General features: G+C 45.6%; 1 protein-coding gene across 1 annotated transcript in view; it reads right to left on the bottom strand.

Annotated features, from left to right (window-relative positions):
• Xylt1 (xylosyltransferase 1) overlaps positions 1 to 24,792 on the bottom strand; it is a 289,608-nt gene that overhangs the window by 104,829 nt on the left and 159,987 nt on the right. Inside the window, exon 3 of the mRNA XM_034505312.2 lies at positions 16,413 to 16,926. Within this exon, the coding sequence (XP_034361203.1) occupies positions 16,413 to 16,926 (514 nt within the window). The remainder of the gene's footprint in view (positions 1 to 16,412; positions 16,927 to 24,792) is intronic.

The following is a 24,792-nucleotide window of genomic DNA, read 5'->3' as shown; positions in this document are numbered from 1 at the left end:
CCTCATGCTTGAGTTGGAAGCCGTTTTACCCATAGGTCCATCTTTCTAGCCCCTACTGAGTGTTTTCTACATGAAGCCACCATTGTATAGTACTCCTGATCCCTGGTGGCAGTATGGCAGTATACTATGGAGGCATTTGTTGTCACTGGTGTGACTTACTGAGGAGAGACTAGGTATTGGGGGAAGGAGCTGACTTGAGCCAGAATGCCTTGCTCACCAGTGAAGAGTCTCTCTGCAAATGCAGAGAGCTTGCCACATGCACCACACTGACTGCCACTGCTAGCTCCAGATGTTTATCTCCCAGAGACAGCTGTGCCTGCCCTGCAGCAGCATCATTCCTCTATGTTACCAGATATGAATCTCCATGCACACTTCTCTCCCCACTAACTACGACAGTCCACTAATGTACTTGAGTTTCCCATTAGTCTGTGAGCAACACAAAGTATCCAAGTATTTAAATTCATTGTGTGTATTAGGAGGACACATATATGAGGTTCAGTTTATGAGTCTGCCTCAATTGCTATCTATCTATCTATCTATCTATCTATCTATCTATCTATCTATCTATCTATCCATCTGTCCATCCATCCACAGGATCTCTCCTTGAACCTGCAGCTGTTTGATTCAGCTAGGGCAGCTGCTCACTGAATTTCAGGAATCCTCCAGCCTTCTCCCCAAGGGTTACAGGAACAGGTAGCAGCACCAAGCTTTATAGGTGGGCACTGGCATCTGAACGCAGGTCTTCATACTTACACAGAAAACACTTTAACAACCAGCCCTCTATTCGGTAGATCTATCCAGCTTCTCAGTAACTTCTGCATGACTCCCTTCTGTCTGCCTACGAATAATAATAACTACTTAATGAATTAATAAGCCCAATGGATAAATAAGCAGATGAGGAATCAATCAAATCCACTATTGGCTTTAGAGTCAATAAATAAATTCATTAAAAAAAAATCAGCTTGCTGACTGTGGTTTTCTGACTTCTTTTACACCTCTCCCAGATCATTATGCATTGCATAGGAGAACTCAAGCACGCTCCATGTGGGAACCTGGTGAGCTGAGTCACATGACAAAGGCGAGAAAAACAGACTATCTTTTCTTTCCAACCCTACAGTGCAATGCACCCTAGGTGACAGGGACCCAGTGTTTGTCAATGCAGCTTCACCAGAGATGATGGCTTAGCATCAGAGGAGCATCTGTCTGTGCGGCTGTGTTAGTTATTACCCTATCATAATCAAATGGATTACACTGTAGTAATGAATACGACCATAATAGTGTGCTGGCAGTTTAATCAATGTACTTCTCAACTGCAATCGAGCAAAAATAGGTAACAGAGGATCATTTGATCTACATTTTTATTAATTTGGTGCCATTTGTCTTCTGGTTATTTTAATGATCTCTCATTATGAGAAAATGGGGGAACTTCCTGGAAGAAAAAAAGAAGTGGAGTCATCTTGCTCCATTATATTCACTGCTTTGTTTTATTGCAGAAAAAAAATGTAGCCCGTTCTAATCCACTCTGAGGGTAGAGTTTTGAAATCCAATGTAGTTCAGGGTTTTAGTGAGAAACACTCTTTACCTTGGAGAAAGTCATACAAGCCAAGTTCAAGATTAAGCAGTGCAAGTAGCCAAGGAACCACCTGATCAATGGCTTCTTTTCTGACTATGTGTTAAGGAGGGCACTCAGTAGGGCTTTTCCCGAGGCTTCTCTCCCACCATTCCCTTTTCACAAATAAAGTCAGTGGGCTCAGGCCAGCTCAGGTGGCAGGCTTGAGAACCTGAATTTGATCTTCAGAACCCACATTAAAAACAAGCAAACAAACAGCAAGCCATGAGACACAGTGTGGCCTTGAAAACCCAGTCCTGGGGAAGCTTCTGGGAGGTGACAGTCAGATTCTAGGGTTTTCTGGACAGCTAGCCTTAGCCTATGTGCAAGTTCTAGGCCAAATGAGAGATACTGCCTCAAAAGAACAAAGTGGACATTGTCTGAGGAGTGGCAGTGAGGTTGTTCTCTGGCCTTCACTTTTGTGTTCAGGTAAAGAGAGACATACTTATAGTACACCTACACACACACACACACACACACACACACACACACACCACACACACACACACACACACATACACACACACACCACACACACATACACACACACCACATACACGCACACAGCCTCCATTCCAATGCCCCTCACCAGTCCTTAATACATCTGAGAGCTACTTGTTTGTCAGTTGTACAGATGGGCAGAGTCATGGAAGAGATGCCTCATTTGAGATGCCGTATGGGAAACCATGACAAATGCTTTCTTCACAGTTCCTTTCAGGACCGTGTCCTTCTTGATCGTGGTTTCCAGGCTTACAAGAGATTTGCCTCGTGCCTGTAACTGTTCATGGAAAGCACAAAACGCTGGTACATTTGTGCCTTGAGCACCCTCTAAATAACAGCTTTGGTCCCAGCCCAGTTCTCTACCACCACTACCACATGTCATTGTCATTTTTAACATAAATAGGATTATGAACAGAGTAGGGATCAAAGCTACGAAGGGTTGAGATATCCCAGGATCCTGGGGTACTCTGGCTGATGGGATGGTTTCATTTTTTTTCTACCACTGTGAATTTTGGAATCTCATTTCCAATTATCCGAAGTGTGAAATTAGTTCCTTGACAGCTCATCAAAGGTATTCTTAATTGGAAGTGGAAGGTCCAAAGGGGCCATAGGGTAAGCTCACCTGTGAGGAAGGCTTTGTACATTTTTAGCCTTTTGTTACTGACTAAGTACCTGACAGAAATGGGCAAGGGAGGAAGGATTTATTCTGGCTTACAGTTTCAGAGTCATCAGTCTATAGTTTAGGTCCCATATACTCTGGCTGAACATCATGCATGGTGTCTGTAACCTATGTCAGAGGAGACTGTTCTCTTCATGGCTGACCTGAATGTGGTGAGAAGGGTACACTGACAGTCAGTGGCTTTCTCCTTCCCCCTTTTGTATTGCATCTAAACTCCTTCAAGGCATATTCTCCTTAGCTAACCCTCTTTTAAAATGCCCTCACTACCATACCCAGAGTATACCCCATTGGTCTCTGTCATACCTGGTATGTGACCAGAGCCAGTATTGGGGACCAGGAAAGACCAACACCATGACGCATCATACAGAGGTGACTTTTGCCATTTGTGGCACTATGGACAATGCTGCCAAATCTCTCTGTTAATTTCAACATAAGCGAAAACTCCGACTGCTTCAATGAAGAGCTCCATTTTTTCATTATTACCAACTGATTAAAAAAAAAAAAAAAAAAAAACGTGAACATCTGGCCTGGGTCTGTCAAGGTGCTGGCTTTAGCCTCAAGGCTAAGTGTGAAGGTTAAAGATATGTGGGGTCTGTCTACATCCCTGAGGTTGATGAGCACCTGGGCTTGGCTGATGCCACTGTTGGAGATACCTGTGGGTGTTTGTATCATAAAATATGGTGGAGGTTATAATAAGAATGCTGGGCTTGGTAGATGGGGAGTGTCTGAACAGCTGGTATGAGTTTGAAATGCCACTGGATGATGAAGTGGTGATGTCCACTCTATTGATCTCGGGAGCTCCTCCAACCGAATAAAGGCTTCCAATGATGACAGAACCCACTGGCTCTTAGAGACTGGCTACCTGAGATTGGGGATGGGGCAGGTGAGCCTCTCCTGAGGGCTGTGAATGTGCATTTACTGAGGGCATTTCTTCTACCTGATGGTGGCTGAGAACCACCATTGTGTCCCTTGGTATCTAGAGGCTCATCTCTGTCTCTTTCCTCAAGCTTCCTGCTGTGTTTTTAGCCTTTGGGTACAAATGTTCTCCTTTCATGAGAACAGTCATGTTACATCAAGGGCCATTTTAATGCCTTCATTTGAACCTGACCATCTGTAAATTTCCTATGACTATAGGTAAATGCAGTGGCATATTTTCTCTGTAAGTTGGGAGGAGCTAAGGTGGGAGGAGTAAGGAGAGGAAGAGAGGAAAAGGAGGAATAAGGAGAGGAAGAGGAGAAGGAAGAGGAGGAGCTAGGAGACAGAGGATGAGAGAGCAAGAGAGTGAGAGAGGGAGAGAGAGAAAGAGGAAAAGAGAGAGAGAGAGAGAGAGAGAGAGAGAGAGAGAGAAAAGAGGAAAAGAGAGAGAGAGAGAGAGAGAGAGAGAAAGAGAAAGAGGAAGAGAGAGAGAGAGAGAGAGAGAGAGAGAGAGAGAGAGAGAGAAAGAGGAAAGAGAGAGAAGAGAGAGAGAGAGAGAGAGAGAGAGAGAGAGAGAGAGAGAGGGGGGGGGACATGGCTTCGGACGTGGAGGTTTCTTGCATCTCTAGCAGTCAAAGTTAGTTGATATATCTAGGTTGGGTATTGGGTTACACCTCTGATTGTGTGGGCATCTTGTTATTGAGCATTACCAAACATATAAAGCCTTTGGATAGTCTAAGCATTAGAGTCTCATTTCTACCAGGCTCACGTGGATGGTGGGATGGTCTGGGCTAAACCCAACCTTGTGGAGACAGAGTGAAAGATTGGCAGAGCCATCTCCCATGCTGCTGTCTCATGGGTGCCAGGGCTGGTGTCTTTGGCCACCTGAGATGGCACCCATTCTGTCTTATAGTTACAGAACCACCATGTTCCGGACGATCCTAGGCCTGAGGCCACAAATAGCTGCCGAGGTGCCGCTCATCTCAGGCTGCATACTCAGGGGTTCATCTCCCTCATCCCACTGGGGTTGGGGGAGCACTCCAGATTATCTTTGCAGCACATTGGTAACTTTCCTTATTGTCTCAGAAAGTACATAACAGAAACAACTTTAAAAAGAAGGTTGTCATTTCCTCATGGCTCTGGAGAGTTCAGTCCATTCTCGGTGGGTAAGGAGAGGCAGAGAAGTTTATATCATGGCATCCACTAAATAGAAAGAAGTGGGAATAGCTGTGTTCATCTGACTGTCCCCCACTTTTATTCTATTCAAGTCTTCATTTCATGGGATGGTATCCCTATACGGTAGGTGGATCTTCTGTTCTCCCTTAATGCTGTCCAGACACTTTCACAGATACATTGAGAAAGGTGTGCCAAGCCAATGTTAAATCTAGCCAAGTTATAGAGAACACCCATCACACCTGAGTTCTGAGCTCCGTAGGACCACACAGGACCCTGGGGTCCTCTCCTCTTTCTGACATACTTCTCCTTGCATACTAAGGTGGCAGCACTTGCTCCTCTCTTTTCCTTGATCACGAGTGCTCAGTTCTTTTAGAACTCTTGCAAAGACTACTGCATTGTCTACAAGATACCCAAGGGGCTCATCCCACTTTCACATTCCTGGATTCCTTCATCTATTACTCCATTCATCTACCATCCATCTACATGCTCATCTGCTTACCCACCATCCATCCATCCATCCATCCATCCATCCATCCATCCTGCATTTATTTGTCTACTCATCCATTCACCCTTCCATTCCTCCACTCATTTATCCATGTATTCACCCACCTACCCATCCACCGATCCCTTCATCCACGTATCCATTTTGTATATCTATTTTGCATCAGGCAGAGTAAGAAGAAAACAAGAACAGTATCATGAATATTATGGTCTAATTTGAAAAAGAGATGCCACATGAGTGATCCCTCAAACCTGTGTCTATTTCAAACTGTGGTAAATGCTACAAAAGAGGAGTAGGTGACAGGGTGGCTCAGGTCAAGCCTGATGACATAAGTTCAACTCTCCAAATCCACATGGTAGAAAGAGAAAACTGTACGTTGTTCTCCGACCCCCACCCCACACACGCGCACACACGCAGTATTTTCTTTTTAATTAAAAGAAAAAGTGTAAGTGTCCCTGAGGAAGCTGAAGACACCACATGAGCTCAGCAGGACAGACATGGAGAAGGCTCCAGCCTAAGTCTGCTTTCTCTAGGGCATGCAGGAGAGGGCCAGGACTAACTGAGCCCTGGAGGGGAGGGAAGTGAGGAGGCTGGAGGTGTGGGGGTGATCAACCCAAGACCACAAGCACCACTAGGGTGTGGACTCAGAGAAGAGGTCTCCCTTCAGTGGGCTGTCAGGAAAACGCAGCAAAATGTTGCAGGGCAGATCAAAGGAGAATGCTCTAGGAGTAACATGAAGTTGTTTGTGTGGAGAGAATGGATAGATACAGCAGCCAGATGTGAAAGGATGGGTTAGAAGGCATATGACAGCCACAGGAGATGCTGGGCCTTGGCTACAGAGGTTGCTGAGTGGGGCGTACCAAAATGAGAACTGACTCTTCCAGTTTGCTCAGACTTAAGTTTGAGCCAGCCATCAGCAGTCACCTGGGCTCCCCAGAAGAGCATAACAGCACTAAAGGTGAAATCTGTGACAGGATGGCCATACTAAATGAGCAACTCACCTATCCCAGAGTGCTCTGTATCCACCATTTGACAGAACATGCAAGAGAGGAGGCTATTATTAGTCCCATCTCACAGATGGAAAAAATGAGGCAGAGGGAGGCCAAACTAGTATACCCTTGCTTCTGCTTCTAGTCCCTGGTGGAAGTGACATTTAACTCCATGATCCCAAGGACGAAGAAAGGCAGGGCCATTTCTCCATCTGCAAGGATCTGGTCCAAAACATTTGGAGCCAGACAACCCCTGTGTAGACCCCTTCCCCCAAGGAACTTGACAAGATTCCAGATTCATAAATAAGTCTGGAGGCTGAGCTCCACTGAGCTGCCTGAGTCTTTATTACTCTACAAATGCATTCTTAATCAGCCACTGGGGTCCTTCCCATAGAGCCTTTTAAATTACAGTTAAATTCCTTGATAGCAGTCCATGTACCCAACACTGCATTTCCTGTGTTCACAGCCATAAACAAGGAAGGGAGGGGGGCTGGATAAGCAGGTTAATTGTCCTTTGAGGTCTAGACTTTGAAAGCACTGGCAGCAGTGCCTCTAAATTCTCTTGGTCCCCCGCTGCAATGCTAATAAAGTTCAGAAACAAACAGTGCAGTCTAGCCAGTCTCAGGAGCTCGACCAAGTTCTTTCATGCCTGGCCTTGGCTGCTCTGGCTCCTTTGAGCCTTCAGGTCACCTTGCAGGGGCTCCATCCTGAGAGCTTTTCTAGGAGTGGATGAGGAGCAGGAGAGGCAACATCTAAGCTGCAGACCTGAGGGGATGCCTGCAGCCTGCACAGGTTCCTCCTAACTTTTAGGTCAGAACAAGTTTGACTGGGGGGTGGTGGTGGAGACACTGATGGGGGGGGGTAGGTAAATATCTTCCCTTCTGCAAATTCTCTTCTTAGTCTGCCACTGCCTTAACGACACAAAGGCACAGTTTGTCTTAAAACAGAAATGCACACAGAAAAACCTTGGGCCAAATCCTGTCTGTCTGTTTTGTAAACAGCTATCTATTAGGGCACAGCCAGACCCAGTCCTTTCCATATACAGATGAGTAGTTAAGGTAGAATTATCAGGTCTGTCTACATCTGAAATATTTACTAGCTAGTTTTTTTTTTTTTTTTCAGAAACTGTCAATCCCCTTTGTAAATATAAATCTGATTTTTCTGTTGTTCTGCTCAATACCCAGCAATAACCCCCTACTACCCTAAAATGAAGGTGAGCAAAGGTTACCTCTGGAAAGAGTTACCAGTTCTTACTGGAGCATCCTATCAGGCTGGTCCAGGAGCCTAAGTGAAACAAAGCATCTGTGCAGAAGGCCTAACTGCAAAATCACCCTCTGACAATCCGTACAATGCAAAAACTACTCTCAAACCATTTCCAGGCTTGTAATTTGGGAGTGTCAAGTATATTCAGCACTGTACCATCAATTTCTAAAACATATCCATCTAGCAAACCTGAAATCCATACCCATTGAGGAGAAACAAACAAAGCCCCAAGCAGCAAACACCAGCAAACAACACCCCTCTGGAATTCAGTGGGCAGAGCTTGTATTGTGCTTCCTGTGTCCCCTGAGTTGTTTTCAGGCTCTTGTCATATCAACATGAAAGTAACTAACACAACATCCTGGGGGACTCAGACCTGTGCCCGAGTTACCTGTCACCCACGGTAGGCAGCAAAGAGGTGTTGCTTTTGTGCCTTCAGAACGGCACTAACTGTGTTTATCTTTGGGAAACAGGAGAAAGCAGGCAACTTTCTAAAACTGAGTACAAGCTGGCTTAGTGAGAAAGGGCAGTTAGCACGAAGCTCTAATTGCAGATCTCCAGAACTCACATAAAAAGCCAAGCATAGTTGTGTACAACCCCAGGGTGGAGGGTTGGGCAAAGAGAGGAAGATCACTTGGCAGCCTAAGCCCAGGCTCAGTGAAAAACCTTGTGAAGTAAGACATGAGGCAGAGAGCAGGGCACCTGGTGTTCCCCAACAGGCATACATATATCACATACACACATACACAGGCACTTGTGCGCATGCACACACTCTCAAGTACACCCCCACACTCACACACACACCAGTGTGCACACACACCACATGCATGCATGTGCACACACATACACAAATGCACATGCTCATACTCTAAATGAACAAGGAGAGATTCTGCCATCCCTCCTGTTGTCTTCCCACTTTGGTGGCAGAAAGGTCCCCTGAGGCAGGCTGTTGGCAGCCTCCCAGTCACTCTGGCCTGTTTCTGAGTTGAGGCACACAGCACTCGGAGGTGAGCTATTAATTTGTGCTTTGTGACTCAGCCTCAATCTTGATTTAGGGCAACAGAAACTCTCCTCAAAATTGTGAAGAACGAATTAGTTTACTAATTTTTGCCATTAGAAGCTGATCAGTGGGACAGATACAATTCCCACCATCCTGTAATCAATCACCATTTTCCATGTTTATCTCCTACTCAGTTTTTACTGTAGGGTTCTATACACATCAATTTGTCCCAATGCTCTTCCTACATATGTTTTAAATTACTTTATCATTGTATAAATTTCACAGCCATTAAAAAAGCTCTAATACTGAAGTGGCTGACATGGTGTTAAAAATTGGATTAAATTCCACGGGGTAATAAATTGTGACCTAAATCCAATCTCTCATGGGTGACTGAAGGATACAATGAAAAATTATTGCTTTGTCATGTCACACTAATGCAAATACACTGGGTGACCAGAAAGTGACAGAGAAACAGAGCAACCATACAGTCTGTTCCTTATCTAAAGCGACCAGCTAACTTCGAAGACCAGTCAGGGGGTCTCCACTGGGATCCGTCCCCCTCCAGCAGTAAGTGAACTGCCTGACAGTGTGAGCCTCTTGCAGCAGCTGAGAGGCACCACAGGCAGAACACTCTGGCTTTTGTAGGTGGCAAAGCATATGATTGAGCCTCTGGCCATTGAATCCCCAGCCACTGAATCCTGACTCTGCTACTTGTTAACGGTGTGATCGTGGCCAGTCATCTCTCTCCATGTGCCCAAATTTCTGGGATAACAGAGTTGGCAGGAGTCATTGAGTTAACACAACTCACTTGCTAAGTATCATCCTTGGCAATTAGCCATCCTTGGAGGACTGCTAAGTGTGATCACAGGTTCTGGACCTCTTGATCATGAAGTTTGTGACCAGAAAGGCTCAGATTTCAGGTTTTTTTTATACTCGAATTTTTTCCTATACATAATGAGACGGCTTGTGGATGGGATTCAAGCCTAAACATGGATTTGATGTATGATTATTTACATTGCATGTATAACTTACACATATATGTGAGGGTAATTTTATATGCTATTTTGAGAGTGCCTGCATTTTGAATACTGTGTCTCACAACCTCAAATTTGGCATTTTCCTCTTGAGGGGTCAAGTTGGCTGTGCTCAAAATTGGGCAGAACTGGGTACCACGGCTCACGCTGGTAAGCTCTGCACTTAGGAAGCTGAAACAGAAGAATCACAGAGTTTCAGGCCAGCCTGGGCTACAGAGTAATACTTTGTCTCAGAAAAACAACAACAAATGTTGTATCTTAGAACATTTCAGGTTTTGAATTTTTAAATTTAGTCTGCTTAATTTATGTCAATCTATGTGTTTGTTTACAGACAGACTGGTTTCAAATGCACCATGTATCCAAGGATGACCATGAACTTCTGTCTTCCTACCTCCACCTCTGGAGTGCTTCTGGAGTGCTGAGATTACAGGCCTGTTCCTAATCCTCACCCCTAGACTGTCTTATTTGAATTGCCATCCTAAGCAAAATTTAGGCTTGCCAAAGGCTCTGCTGCAGACACACAGAAAAGCTTCCTCCCTGAAAGCTTCCAAAATCATCAACCACCAGTCAAGGGGTGATCTGTTATTGGGCCTACAGGTGCAAATCTGTTTTCCTGGTTATGAGGAGTCTGGTTCTATGTATTTGACAATAGCCAGCTTCTCCTAGAACAGAAACTCTATGAAGGCAGCTATCTCCAACTGCCTTGAATGGATCTTATTCTAGCACTGTTACCTGGAATGTGGTAACTGCTAAGTACACATAAACTGAGTCCATCAATGTACTCAACCTGCTCAAGAATGTAAGCCATTCTTCCTGGAGAGTGTTAACATTCTTAGCAAGTGCTTCCAAGAAAGACTGAATTTATATCCAAAGACCATTTCTCTACCTGTCTCCCCTGGAGACACTCCTGTCAGACTCACAGTCCTTCCCTCTACCCTGCTTGATGCCAGGTGGGCAATAGCCAGCACCTTCTCTGCTGTCTCCCATCCCCACCCTGTAATGTGTGTGCCATGAGATCAGCTGTGTTTCTCTCATTCACCACATCACCCATCTGGCACCCTGTTTAATCTGTGATAGGTGCTTGTTGGGGACTGGATATGGAACATTCTTCTAAAAGGCTCATGTGCTTGGTCTACAGTTCTGTCTGTGTTCAGAAAGTCCTGACTTTCTGAAAGTGACAGGCTCAGGAGGGCTCTGCCCTAGTTAATCCATGGATGGATGCATCTTTGGTGGTGTTGTTAGGAAGTGATGGGAACTAGAAGACAAAGCCTATTTGGAAGGAGTGGGTCACTGGAGCCATGGCCCTGAAGGGTGAATGTATCTGGTCCCCAGTCCCTTCCTTTCAGACTTTGCATTCTTGTTGCCATGGGCGAGCAGCTCTGCTCTACAGCACAACGCTATTCACACCTGCTCCGATGCTCTACCCTGTCTTGCCACAGCCACAAAACAATGGAGCCAAGTGACTAGGGACCACAACCTCTGAAACAGAGCCCAGACACCTTTCCTCCTCTAAGGTGTGTTGTTCAGGCACGTTTGTCACAGCTAAGAGACATGGTCTGCACAGTGTTCCATGCATCCTTCGACTTAGTGAAATAGGTAACATTGAAGTATTCTGGGGGAAGAGGTCAATGTTCTTGTTCAAGATGAGTTTGCACGGCATTCTTCGGGTACCCTACACTCTCCCCAGGGTTGAGAAAAAGCCAGAGGATGTGAGGTAGAATTTCTTTCATTCTCTTATCTCAAACCACTCAATAGCAACAGATACTTGATGAACATCAAGCCTGGCGCCAGGTGCTAGAAGAAAGCAACAGTTTTGTTCAAATTTGTGAAAAAAGAAGCTTGCCAACTATACAACCCAAATTAGTAGTATTCTCAAACTGCCTGTGACATTCCCGGCAAAAGGGTCCCAGATGCTAGTGTCTCCATGGTTACCTGGGGGAGGGAGAGTTGTTGTGCTATGGGGCGTGGTAGCCAGCGAAGAGGAGACAGGCACCCATGTGCTCTAGGCCAGTTAAGCACCCGGCTTGCACTGCCTCCCAGCCATGCAGGAGCTTTATCCTTTTCCAAAATCCCCTTCCTGACTTGAACAAAAGGGAAGCCGATTAGTCAGGCTCTCTCTAGGCAGAACTGCTTCAAGCTGCAGCTCACAAGTGCAGAGTGAGAAGCCTGTTCTCAATCCCTTGGTCTATAGAGGTCATTGTGAGCACACAAGAAAAACTCTGTCTAGCCATGATCCTCTTGTTTCAAAATACACTTGGCTTGGGGAGTGCTTACTCATAAGGGAAGTTTCCAGAAGATGTGCCTGACCACAAGCAGGAAAGGCTTCCTGCGTGCCCTGCCTCCTATGTGGATGCTTTCCTCTTTCTGTACAGGCTCTTCAGCTTAGTTTTCAGGAACATCACTCAGAGACCAACACATGCTACTGAAAGGTCCGGGACTCCCCAAAAAGGGGTCCACTTAAGTCTCAGGATAACACGCACCCAAAGGACACACGAGAGACCGTCTTGCTGTAAAATACATGAGGTGGTTTAATATATCAGAGCTCTGGGCCAGCCCATATCCCCATATCTCACATAGGGGATAGAGGGACTGACCTCGTGGCTCAGGGGCATAGCGCTTATATATGGGCGGGGTAGGGAAAAATCGAACTTTCGCGCGGGTGCACAGGATTGGTTGTTTTACCTTTTTTGAACACTAGTAGGCCGTACCATGGGGCAGGGTGTAGTTCTTCCCTTGGCCAGTCAGTTTCTGGGATGTTCTTAACAGGCCTTTGTACTGTAACTCCCCCCTCCGCTGTAACTAATTAGATGGACCCAAACCTGCTGGCAGGTGCTTTTCTGCCCAAGGTCTAAGGCGAAAAATTTATACATATTTGATAAGATGGCCTTTATAATTTTTCACTCTACACTACAGATAAGTTTAACTCTCCAGCAGGGGCAGGAACTGGACATCTCTGGGGAAAGATGAGGAGGTAGCAGAGGTGGGAAGGAGGTAGAAGGGTCACTTTTAATGTTAGTGTTCTAGAAAGCTGGCTGGCTTTCTGCTCAGTTTTAAGGGCCTTAGAAAAGTCTCAGAACTGTCCAGGTGGGACACTTCCAGATGGGAGACCTGGAGGACTGCTGGCCATAGCTCCTTGAGACACAGACATGCTGGCTTGGCCTATAGCCAGCGTGATTGGACTGAAAGGCCCTTAGGAGAAGTAGTTTCTGTGTGTGTTTGTGGTGGCATTTCTAGGTGGGATTAGCTTAGAGGGAAAGGCAATCCCCTACTGTGGGTGGTGCCATCCTGTCAGCTTCAGACCAAGAAGGATTAAAAAGAAGAAGAAGGTTTTGCCCCTAGCTCAGGCTTTGCCTCTTTGCTTTCTGGCCTCCATGCCATGAGCTCTGTGCTTTACCAAGCCATCTCCACCACAAGGGTCTGAGACTGAGTCCCTAGGTGATTTGGGATTGAGGTAAAGTCAGGGGCGTGGCTTCAGTCCTAGACTTTCCCATATCTGGATTTAAAAACCACATTTCTTTTTTTTTCCAGCTCAAGATGTCCTTGACTGTTGCCCTCCAGGAGTTAATAGACCATAGGACACATGGAGGTTCAGTCAGAGTGATGTGGGGTTCCTAAGGTGGTTCTAGAGACCAAAGGGTGGACAGGTACTCCATGCAACCCTTTGAGTGTTGTGTATGAGCACGTGTGTGTGTATGTGCATATGTATGGGTGTGCATGTGCGCATACCTACATATGAGAATTCAAATATAATTTCATGTGTGTGTATGTCTGCATAAGCATGTGTTTGTATGTGTGTTTGCATGCATGTGTATATGTGAATTGAAATACAATTTCATGTGTGTATATGTCTGTATGAGCATGTGTGTATATGTATGTTTGCATGCATGTATATATTTGTATGTTCTCTTACATGTAAACATGTATATGCACATGTGCACTTGCATGAGTATGTGTGTGTGACAACTTTGTGACTGCAGTGAGTGTCCTATCTTAGGGAGGAAGGGTTTGCTCGGCATCTGGAGACACCTTCTTCTGAGGTCAAACTTAGGGGTCGGTCTTTCCATAAACCCCCCAAGAATTTCTCTCTTTGCATGTTCCTTGGTGGACAGTCCACAGGAGTCTTTTGCCCTTGTAAATGTGCAAGCAGGTGACAGTTGTCCTCAAATAGAATGGAGGAAGTCTTCTATTCACTTCTTTCAAGATTATTCTCCACAGGAGGCAGAAAGCAAAGGTCAGAAAAGCAAGAATAGCTCTGTAGAGAGCAAACCTTCTCCAGAGCTTCCTCAGGGCTGAGTGGGGATGAGGCTGAGGGACAGGCAAAGTAGAGGGGCCACAGGAGCAGAGCCCCTCACAAAAGTCAACATAGAAAATAAATTTCCTTTCCTCTGGACCTGTCCAGAGGCACTGAGGAACTGACCTTCAGTGGCTACGGTCTTGGTGAGGCCCAGTGAGTGCCTCTGTGTGGGGAGGAACAGTGATGTTCCTATACTGTCTGATGTCAAGTGTTCCCTCTACTGTGCCTCTTTTCCTCATTTCGCAGGAGACAAAAAAGGACCACTAGGCCAAAGCCAATCCCCCCAGAGCAGAGGGAATTCCGGGTGTCATGGTTTCCAGAAGGGAAGGCAATCTCCCTGTGGGGCGTAATTACATCCCTGCTTTTCGCAGAAGAATAGTTTATGGCTTAAATGCTATTAATTGTAAGCCATTCTGTTTCACGGGAAGTTGTTCATTGATAACTACCCAATTAGAGTTATTTTGCAATTAGTCTATTCACAGTAAATTTACTGCAAAGGGGAGGCCACGGTGCAGGAAATTAAAGCATCGTGGGGCTGGTGAGCCATGTGTCTTAAATGCCAACTCCATTAACCAGTTTGGAGGTCCTGGGAGGGCATGCCACCTTCACCAAGGCAGAGACAGCCAACCCTGCAGGCAGCCCCAGTGGGCTCAGTAGCTAGCAGACATCTCAGTATGACCCAGGAGAAGCACTGGAAACTCTGCTATGTGCTGGTGGATTGTCGTGGATAAGCTGTAAGGCAAAAATATCTGTGTAATGTGCATCACTGACCTGTGCATTTGCTTAACTGTGTAGTCTTTAAACCCTCTGAGATGAATAAATACAACACCAAAGCACAGAGAGGGCAGGCAACTTGTCGCAAGTCTCACAGCTTGTGCAGAGGAAGTCCAAAATGCAAATGCAGGCACCCTACCCTGGCACCTATGTTCACATCATTGCCACAGGCTCCCTGTTCCTCAGCTGACAACCTCCCTTCTCCCTCAGACTATATACTGAGAAGAAGGGGGCATACCTCTCAGGCAGCTAAAGTTCTTTGGGGTTTGTATAACTCAAGCTGAAGTGAAAATCCGTTTGCCTCCTGAAGACTAACAAACTTGTGGAAGGGGACTCAGACTCGTCATCCTGAATTCTGATGTTGGGAACAAAAACCCATCCTGACATCATCCTGCTTCCCCCTTTCACTGCAGCATTTAATAACTTACATAGTGCAGTCAACACATTGTCTTAATGTAAGCTTTGTTTTTGTTGCCTTTGACCAACTGTAGGTTTAGAAACTTTCTGAGCACATTTAAGGTGGACCAGACTGAACTACGACATTTCATGGGACAGATGTATTGCACGTAGTTTTGATTTCATGGGATTTCTATGTTAAATTAGATGGTCAGGATGGAAGCCTCTTGGAAGCTGAAAAGCAGTCTGAATGCACTGGAACCTAAGCAAGTGCACTGATGTTTGTGTATTTGCTCTAAGATCTGTGATAAAGATATACAACCCAATGACAGATTTGCTACTTGGCCTCATGGAGCAAGCATGCAAGCTCGAAGTGTGACAGGAGCCATATTATCTTGGTTCAGACTTCCAAAATGCCCCTGCCTGGCACTGGCTAAGAACAGCTCTTGGAAACATTGCATTCTACTTAATTATTGCTGCACACAGCGTGCCAAGTGCAATCAAGAACACAGACAGGAACCAGCTGGACCACACAGAGGCTTGGGAAAGGAGGATCTTTCTTTTTAAATCTGTCTATTGAACAGGAAGTGTTGCACAGATACACATTTGCTGCTACAAGCTCAAAAAGTCATGCTGAACTTGACTAAGAGGGAACGTGTAAAGGCTATGCTAAGTCTTCCTTTCCCATCTTTCCTTGGGACATTTGGAGTTTGGGGCTACAACCCATCTAATAAACTGTGTGGATACTTAGAGCCATGACGAGGTGTCCTTTAGGATCCATGGGGATTTGGGTACCAGATCCTACAATATGCATATCCAACAGTGTCCTGTCTCTTTTATGAAATAGTATGTGTTTGCTTATATCCTGCACATCCTCCTCTATGCTTCAGATAATCTCTGGGTGACTTATAGTTTTTTATGCAATGCCAGGGCTGTACAATATTGCTTAAGTAAAAAGCCAAGGTCTGACAGAGTCTAGTTTTTTTTTTTTTCTGATTTCTGTAGCCTGTGGATTCCAGATAGCTATGAACATAGCACAATACACTTGTAGACACTGAGATCATATCACAATGTCAAAGTTGGACATCTCTGCTAAAGGGAACAGTAAATACACTAACATATGTCATGTGATTTGGTAAAACTTGTCTTATAGCAGACAGCAGGAGTTCAGAGGTCCCAGACAAACTAGATCTTGTGGTCAAAATTTCAGGTACAGTGTGGCTATATTCAGAGGGCCTGAGAAGGCAGAGGGATAGGGCCAGAGACAGAAGAAATGGACTTACCTTCCAGGGGACAGAATCGAGTCACCTTCTCTGGCATCAGCAGCCCCAGCTTGTGGCGACAGTAGGTTTCTGCAATCTCCTGGCGGCAGTGCTTGGACTTAGCGCGGGTCAGTGCTGAGATGGCCTCCTTGCCAGAGATGTCACACTTGGGGGCCTGGTCAGACTTGGTTTCGGGGGACCCACCACCACCACTCTTCCTGGCATAGTTGTGTCTTGAGAGATCTTTCCCTTGGCTACCGTTGCCTGTGGCTTTTTCCCGAGGAGGCAGCACCTCCTTGGGGCCTTTCCCCAGGACTGACTGCCCTTGTCCTTTGTCCTGGGCATCCAGCTTTCTCTGCAAACGCTCTTTCTGTCTGCTGGGGGGCTTCTTTGCCAACTCTGGCTGGTGCTTTTGCTTCTGGGTCCTGGGTGCGAAATTGCTGTTGTCCACATTCTCAAAGTCCTTGGGGACTGAGTTCTCATTATTGCTGTCGGTCCGAACTTTCTCTTTGGGTCGGTGTGAGAAGTAGCCATCCTGGAGAATTAGAGAAACAGAAATTTGTCATGGAGGCATGCTGGTAAGCAGGCTGGCATGAGAGGGTGACAGGTGGAGAAGCCTGAGCCAAGACTGCTATTCTTCTCTCATTGACTCAGACTGTGGAAACATGTTTCTCCTTGAGCGTTAGTTTCCCACTCTGCTCCCACAAGACAGCCTCTCCATGCTCACGGTGACCAGGACAGTGACTGTGAATGTCAAGATCCCCTCCTCCTCCACTCTACTAACTGGGGAAAATTTCCCTCTGGGCTTCTGTTCAAACGGCAGCAAGAGGTGCTGTAATGGTATACAGTAGAGCTGGAATCTTCAGGATCAAAGCATAAAGGAGACGATATGGACTGATGCTGTATGCATCGTATATATTTTATACATTGTATACATTTTTTTATGCACGCATACATTGCCTTAAGGACAATCGAATCTATTTGTGCCTATAAGAGAAGGTAGGCTTGGACCACTGTCAAGTCCATAAACAAGACTGCATACCTTTTTATCTTTTAATTTAGTTCAATTTAACTTGATTTTTATCCACAGTGCAGCCCGTGCCAAACGAACCTGACAATGAGTCTCAAGAAAGATGCAAACCTGTGACCTTTACTTCCCTATCGGCACTGGGCTCAAGTCCATGGCCTTACCCATCCTGGGAAAGTGCTCTGCCATGGAGTTCTATTCCACAGCCCTTTTACATTTTTGTTTATATAATATATATATATTCTGAGACCAAGTCTCACCAGGTGAGCCAGGCTGGCTTTGAATTTTCTCTGCGGTCAGTTCCTCCAGCTAATTGTTAATATCAGGTGCTGGCACTGCCATCAGGCCAATGTGGCTTATGGCTAATTCAACCATTTCCTCAAGAGATGAGGTTACCATGGCACCAGGGACTCAGGGTGCCCCTATCCACCATCCCCCATCTCAGATGCTACTCAGCTGCTATGGGATGTTAAAGTATTCCAGTAAGAGAGAAGGAGGATGTTTGCCTTCTGGAATGAATTGTCCACAGGCACTTGACAGCTTCTAGAGAGTTTGTGTGAGGAGGTACAGTGAAGGAGGATCAGGTGTTTCCAGAGGCCTGAGAACTCCATCCCCCAGAGTCTGTGCTGGCTTCTGTAGTGACCACAGTTCTGCCTCACCGTCTTACCTGTATTTTCTCCTTCAAAAATTTTATTTTATTGTTGTGGGATTAAGATTTCAAAAACATGGAAAAAATGATGAAATCTACCTAATCAGCCCCCCTCCCCATTTAAAGATAGAACCTCACTATGAAGCCCTGGCTGACTTGGAATATGCTATGTATGTATGTTTTATGTGCACATGAGTGCAGTGCCTTGGAGGCGAGAGGAGGTGATCAGATCCCCTGGAGCTGGAGCTACAGTGGTTATGGTCCTTCCAGTATGGGTGCTGAGAATAGTCATTTACAAGAGCAGCGAACTCTCCTAGCTGCTGAGCCATCTCTGTGGGCTCTCAGCTTTCACCCATGATGCTACATATTACAGGATTCTTTCCTTAGGAAAGCTTGAATAATATCACTGTATATGTATGCCATATCTACTTTGTAAATCTGTCTATAAGTATATTAAGAGGCAAACAGGCCTCACTTTCTCCCTGCTGAAGTATTCACATCCTCCATCTCCACCCCCCAAACAAGAACAAAGCAAAACAAAACAAAACAAAACAAAACAAAACAAGACAATCTAGGTGATACATGCCTGGAATTTCAGAACTTGGGTAGAGACGGGAGGATCACTGAAAATTCAGGTTTACCCAGGGTACATTGTGGGTTCTGGACAAGTCTGGGCTACATCCTGAGACCCTGACTCAAGAATGAAAAACCCAGTTCATACAAACACCTGAGGGTGATGCCCCATGCCTGTAATTCCAGCACTGTGCAGGTAAAAGCAGGAGGATTGGTGATGCAATATCAGGCCAGCCTCGTCTACAGAACAAGTCCTGGACCAGCTTGGACCAGATTGGACTACAGTAGAAGACCCTGACTGGAAACGACAAAATACAGACAAAAATCCCAGCACTGAGAATGAGTAGTGAACACAAAGTCCCACTCCCTAACAAGATGCTATTTGCAATTGATACCTACAGGGAAAGGATAAGCCAGTTTTCTCCAATTGAGTGTCAACCACAACCCAGAGAAGACCCTATTCCAGTGGTTCTCAAACTGTAGCTGTGGGTTGTGATCACTCTGATGAACCTCTGTCTCCAAAACTATTTACATTATAGTCTGTAACAGTAGCAAAGTTTCAGTTATGAAGTAGCAAGAAAAATAATCTGTGGTTGGAGGTCGCAACAACATGGGTAATTGCAGTAAAGGTCCCAGCGTTAGGGAGGCTGAGAACCACTGCTATGCTCAGGAAAGCTGACCAGTGTAAGCGTACTCCAGGTAGCTTGCTTGTTTGTTTGGTTTGGTTTGGTTTTGGTGTATGTGTGTGTACTTTTTGTTTCATTTTGTCATATTTTGATTTGATTTTTGTTTTTCTTATGAGAGAGAGAGAGAGAGAGAGAGAGAGAGAGAGAGAGAGACAGAGAGAGAACATGAAGTTGTGTGAATAGGAAAGCAGGATCTTTAAGGAATTGGGAGGAGAAAGAATATGATAAAGCATTTAATAAATAATAATAATGATAACGATAACAATGATAAAGACTGGGCACAATGGGCCATGCCTGTAATCTCAGCACTGAAGTGGCAGTGGCAGTGGCAGTGGCAGTGGCAGTGGCAGTGGCAGTGGCAGTGGCAGTGGCAGTGGCAGGGGGAGTGCTACAGGTTAGGCCAGCCATTCTGGCCACCACAACTAGGTAAGATAAGTTTGGATTTCACAAAAGAGACTGTCTCAACAAACAAACAAGTCCTCGGGTAACCTTCCATCACATCCCTTGAATATCTTCACCGAGTACAGGGTTCCAGAGCAGGACCCTCACACTGTGTCCCTAAAGCCTGGGGACACAGGGAAGCAGGAAGAGTAGATCTAACCAAGAAGAGACTAGATACAAAGAGGCTAAGCAGCTGAGATAACAATGCAAAGTGACTCCAGCTCATTGTGCCTCATTCCTCATTAGGAACACAGACAGGGTGATGTTTACCTTGTGGGTATTTTGGTGAGGGTGAATATGCTGGAAAATTATGGAAGATTCTTCCCACTCAATCAAGGTAGGAGGAAGAATAAAAAAACAAACACCAACTATGTAACAAGTTGAGTAATTAATTCAATGCCTGCGGGGATGGAGAGATGGCTCAGCAGATAACAGGGCTGGCGTTCAGATCCCAACATCCATATAACAATTGAGGCATTCAGCAAAGTCTGTAACCCCAGGTCCTACAGGGAGGAAGCAGGAGTACCTTAGGGCTTGCTAACTTCCTGCCTAGCCAAGAAAGAATGAGTATCCAGTTCAGGGAGAGACCCTGCCTCAAAGGAATAGGTAAAGAGTGACAGAGGACACTCAACATCTTCTCCTAGTCACCCTGTGAATGTAGAAGTATGTATATCCACTGCCACACCTTTACACACACACACACACACACACACACACACACACACACACACACACACAAATAAATCTTCCAAACTATTTGTCTTAATTTGCTGCTGCTGCCTGTCTCTACTGATCTACACACTGGTTAGTCATCTCCACTTTGAAAGGCCATGTCCCTTTTATTCTTAGACAACACAACACTCTCACCTTGGATCATTTATGCAAATACAACCCTTTGACTTGTTTTTATTTTAATGTACTTATTATAATGATTGTTCATTCAAACATTTGCACGCATCTCAGAACTTCTAATTGTTCCTGCCTTGCCTTCCCTCAAAGCTGTTGCTAGAATTCATTTTTATTCCAGAAGAATAATTGAGTGTACTAATGTCCTCCACCCCCATTCAACCTTGGGCTTGTTTAGAGCTGATTTTGATTCAGTAGAAAGATGCAGCTGCCAGACATCCCCATCCCCACCCCATGTCTTTTTCTACCTTTCTTTTGGTCTCTAATGATCAGACTTCTTTTAGATCAACTGAATCTTAGCTCCTGGGTCCTGTTTCTTAGAGGTGAGGGTGGTAGCTGTGACCCCCCTCCCTCTCCCTCTGCATTTAGGGATTACAGCCTTTACTTTCATTGCTTGTGTGGAATGAGCACTGGGTAGGGAGAGGAGCAAACATGTCTTGCTTTAGTGACTGTATAATTTTCTCATCTGTAATAGGATGGGTCCCACATGGGTTTTAGTAAACACTGTCTGAGTTGGTTGTTAATCAATATGATTGACTAGTAAAGTTGTTTTTCAGCTCATTGCACACACTAATCTGATAAAGTTTAAGAGACCAAGGATGGATACTCTGAAGGGTACTAGTGCTATCCCAGACACAGCCCAGATCACTGACTCTAACGGGGGTGTTGGTGTCAGAGGTCAGGCCACTGAGTCTGTTGATTATGTGCTCATGTTGCAGGCTTCTCTGTATTCCCAGACTTTGGATTCACATTGTTTTCTTGCCCTTTCAGGAATGTGGAGAAGAGATAGAACCTATGCCTGGTGGAAAGAGGCTGCTATTGAAGATGTTTGTTGAGGAGGCATGATCGATTTGGACCCCAAAAGTCCTGATTGTGTTCAGACAGGGAGGCTGGTCTGAGTTCAACAGGCCCCTCTCTCCTTGACTAGCTCCTTATCCTGAGCCTTCTCTTCACCAAGGCCTCAACACTGCTTTCCAGAGACTAGAAAGACTGCAAAGTTCCATCTGCTCAGAGCTGCCTCTCATGATGGGTTCAGTCCTTCAAGTGCTTGTCTTAGAAGTCTCATGGCTAACTGGCCTGTGTTCCTAGCTACTCGGGGAACTGATAGAAGGGTTATAGGTTATATGTCTAAGGTTACAGACTTAGGCTTTAGAGTGAGTTCAAAGCCAGCTTAGGCAACTTACAGAGGTTTTGCTTCAAAATTTAAATAAAGAAATTGTGAAAAGAGTTGGAAACATAGCTTAGTAGAAGACAGATAGCTTAGGATGTACAATGCACTGGGTTGAAATTTTGATACCATAGGAACCACAGGAAGAAAGGGAGGAGGGAGAGAAGAAAGGGGCAGAGAGAGGGATGAAAAGTAGGAGGGAATGGAGGGAGGAAAGGGGAGGAAAAATGGGGAGAAAAACTCAAGGTATGTCATCCACCTGAAAAAGGAGGCCACTGACTCTATTGAACACATGGAAACCAGCCCTGTGCCCAGCTGAAAGGGCAGGGGCTTAATGTCCATAAACACCAGCCAGTAAAGCCAGGTGAGTTTTCTGGGATGACAGGAATGTGTCGACACACCTATATCCACACAAGCCATATGGACTACTTCTGGTGCTTTCCTGGAGTTTGAAACTGTTCAGTTTCCTGTCTGCCCTGAAGCCTGATCAGCCTGCTTCTGGCTGCCTTGCCCTCCTTCTGAAAGGCCTAATCACCTCTGGACACATCCGTTAAACTTATCTCTGTGGCATCCTTTCCCCTAGTATAACAGTCATCTCTGATAAACTCTGTGATGGCCAACTCCTGGGTCTGTCTGGACTGCAGCCCCGGAAAGCTGTTCCTCAGGGCTAAAAGCTGCAGAGGCCAAAGGACTTGCTGGCTTAGAGCCCTTGCCTGTTCCCTCTTCCCGAGCTTACCAAGGCCCGGGGAACATCTAGCCCTACATTTTCTAGCTCTTTCCATGTCACAGACATGATAACACTGCATACACAATAAGAAAGGAAAACAAAGGAGAAGCAAATGGAGAAAGCCAAGGGCACCCACAGTACCGGGAAGCCCCAGACACAAGCTGCTCCTTGTTCCCCTGTGCACCCTACATGTCTTCCCTGTCAGCCTTCCCTTCCTCTTCCTCTTCCTCTTCCTCCTCTCTATGTTTCCTTCCCTTCCTTTTCTTAGACTCTCACTATTTGCACAGGCTTGCACCCAACTCACAGTCCTCCTGCCTCAGCCTCCATAGTACTGGATGATAGGAATGTGCCAACATGCCCAAATCCTGGAATACATTGTTTAAAGCCTAAATTCGGGAGGCTTGGGGAGATGGCCCGGCAGGTCAAATGCTTACCAGGAAAGTATAGTGAGGATCTGGTTTCTGTTCCCCAGCACCCACTGAAAAAGCCAGGTATAGTGGTGTCTGTCTACACTCCTGTGCTGGGTAGGCGGACAGGCAGATCTCTGGTGCACACTGGCTAGTGAGTTTAGTCAAAGCACTGAGCTTCAGGTTCACTGAGAAACCATGTTGCCAAAATAAGACAGTAATGAAGAGCCTGGCCCTGGATGTTGGCACTTTACATACACACACCCACAAGACAAATGTGTAACATGGACTCAAGGCTGATTAAATTGCAGTGGGGGATTTTTTTTTTTTTTAAATCAATAGATTCTTAACTCACCTATCACTAAAAGGTCACTATGTAAGATGACAGCCTTGTCAGACTCTGTCACAAGACCCAGGCTCAGCTGACCTAACAGTCACAGCAACATATATTCCAAAACAAATGTACAAAGAAAGAATCTTAAAAGATAGGTCAGGGGTTGCAGAAGTCCAGCCACATGTCTGTCCACGAAGTCCCCGCTGGAAAACACCAGAGAGGATTTCCTTTACACCTGTTTGTGTTGGTTATGGTATCTTCATGGCAGAAGGACAGAACTTCAGACAACTGAGAGCACAGGATTCTTAAAGCCCTGGCCAGCCTTCTGCAGACATCCAGGCATGACTTCTCATGAAGAAGCCAAGACCAAGATAACCAGGCTCGAGGTCACTGGAAGATCACAGGCAAGGTCCTAGCCAGTGAGAATCAGATATCAGAGACCGTTGGGGCTGGAGACCCTCCCAGACACGATGAAGCTATGTCCACTAGGACATGGCATTGAAAAATCTTTATGTTGGCACCTGCTTACATTCCATGGACATGGGGGTGGGGATGCCAGCAAGGACACCACACTAGTCTACACTGAAACTGCCTTTCTTGAGTTCCAAACCAGTTGCAGAAATTAAAACCAGACAAGCAAGCTGGGAAGTCGAGGATGGCTGGAGAAAGAGTTAACAAGGAAAGGCTTTCCAGAGAAAGGTAAAAACAATGGAATTCCAGAGAGGTCAAGTAGCAGGCCTTGCATCACACAGCATGGCCACAAGCCCTGCAATCTGGGCCCATGGCTGTTCAAGAGCAATATATATTTTCAAAGTGACTGCAGGGGTGACACCATCTCTGTTGACGCTCCCGGAAGATGGCAGCTTAGTATGTGGCAACCTTTGGCAAGCAGGTTCATCAATTGATGTCAGCAGGAATACTGCCTGGCTGCCTCAGATTCTGTTCCCTTCGGTCTCCTGGCCTTTTCCTTCCCTGGCCCCCAGGCAGATTTAAATCTCAAAATGCTATTTGCCTCCAGGGTCATCTTTTCCTGGGCACCGTCCTTGGCCTCTCTTGCTTTAAACCCTACATGTCTGCTCAGTCCCAGCCCTCACCCTTTTCCACAAACTCCTACCCAGGTCCCTGTGGGACAGGCACTTAAGGAGACAAATGGGTCTCCAGCAGATGAAAGGCATCCCTGTCCACAGCTCATCCTTTGCCTCTGAGACTCCTCCCCCTCCCCTTGCCACAAGTGGGTAATAAATGGCAAGCTGGTGAGCTCATTACCACAGCCTCTGAGGAAATACTCCTGAGGCCTGCAGCATCAGTGAGGGAAGACACCTGTAAATAAAGAAATATAGAAGCATACACACACATACACACACACATACACACACATGAACTACACATGCACAAATAGATACACATACATGCACACACATACATACAAGTATATGTATAAAAATACATATATACAGATATAGACATGTGCATATATATATAC

This window comes from Arvicanthis niloticus, chromosome 1, assembly GCF_011762505.2.
Source record: "Arvicanthis niloticus isolate mArvNil1 chromosome 1, mArvNil1.pat.X, whole genome shotgun sequence".
In the NCBI taxonomy this organism is placed as follows: Eukaryota; Metazoa; Chordata; class Mammalia; order Rodentia; family Muridae; genus Arvicanthis; species Arvicanthis niloticus.
The sequence above is the reverse complement of the archived record's forward strand: the minus strand, read 5'-3'. Positions and strand labels throughout refer to the sequence as shown.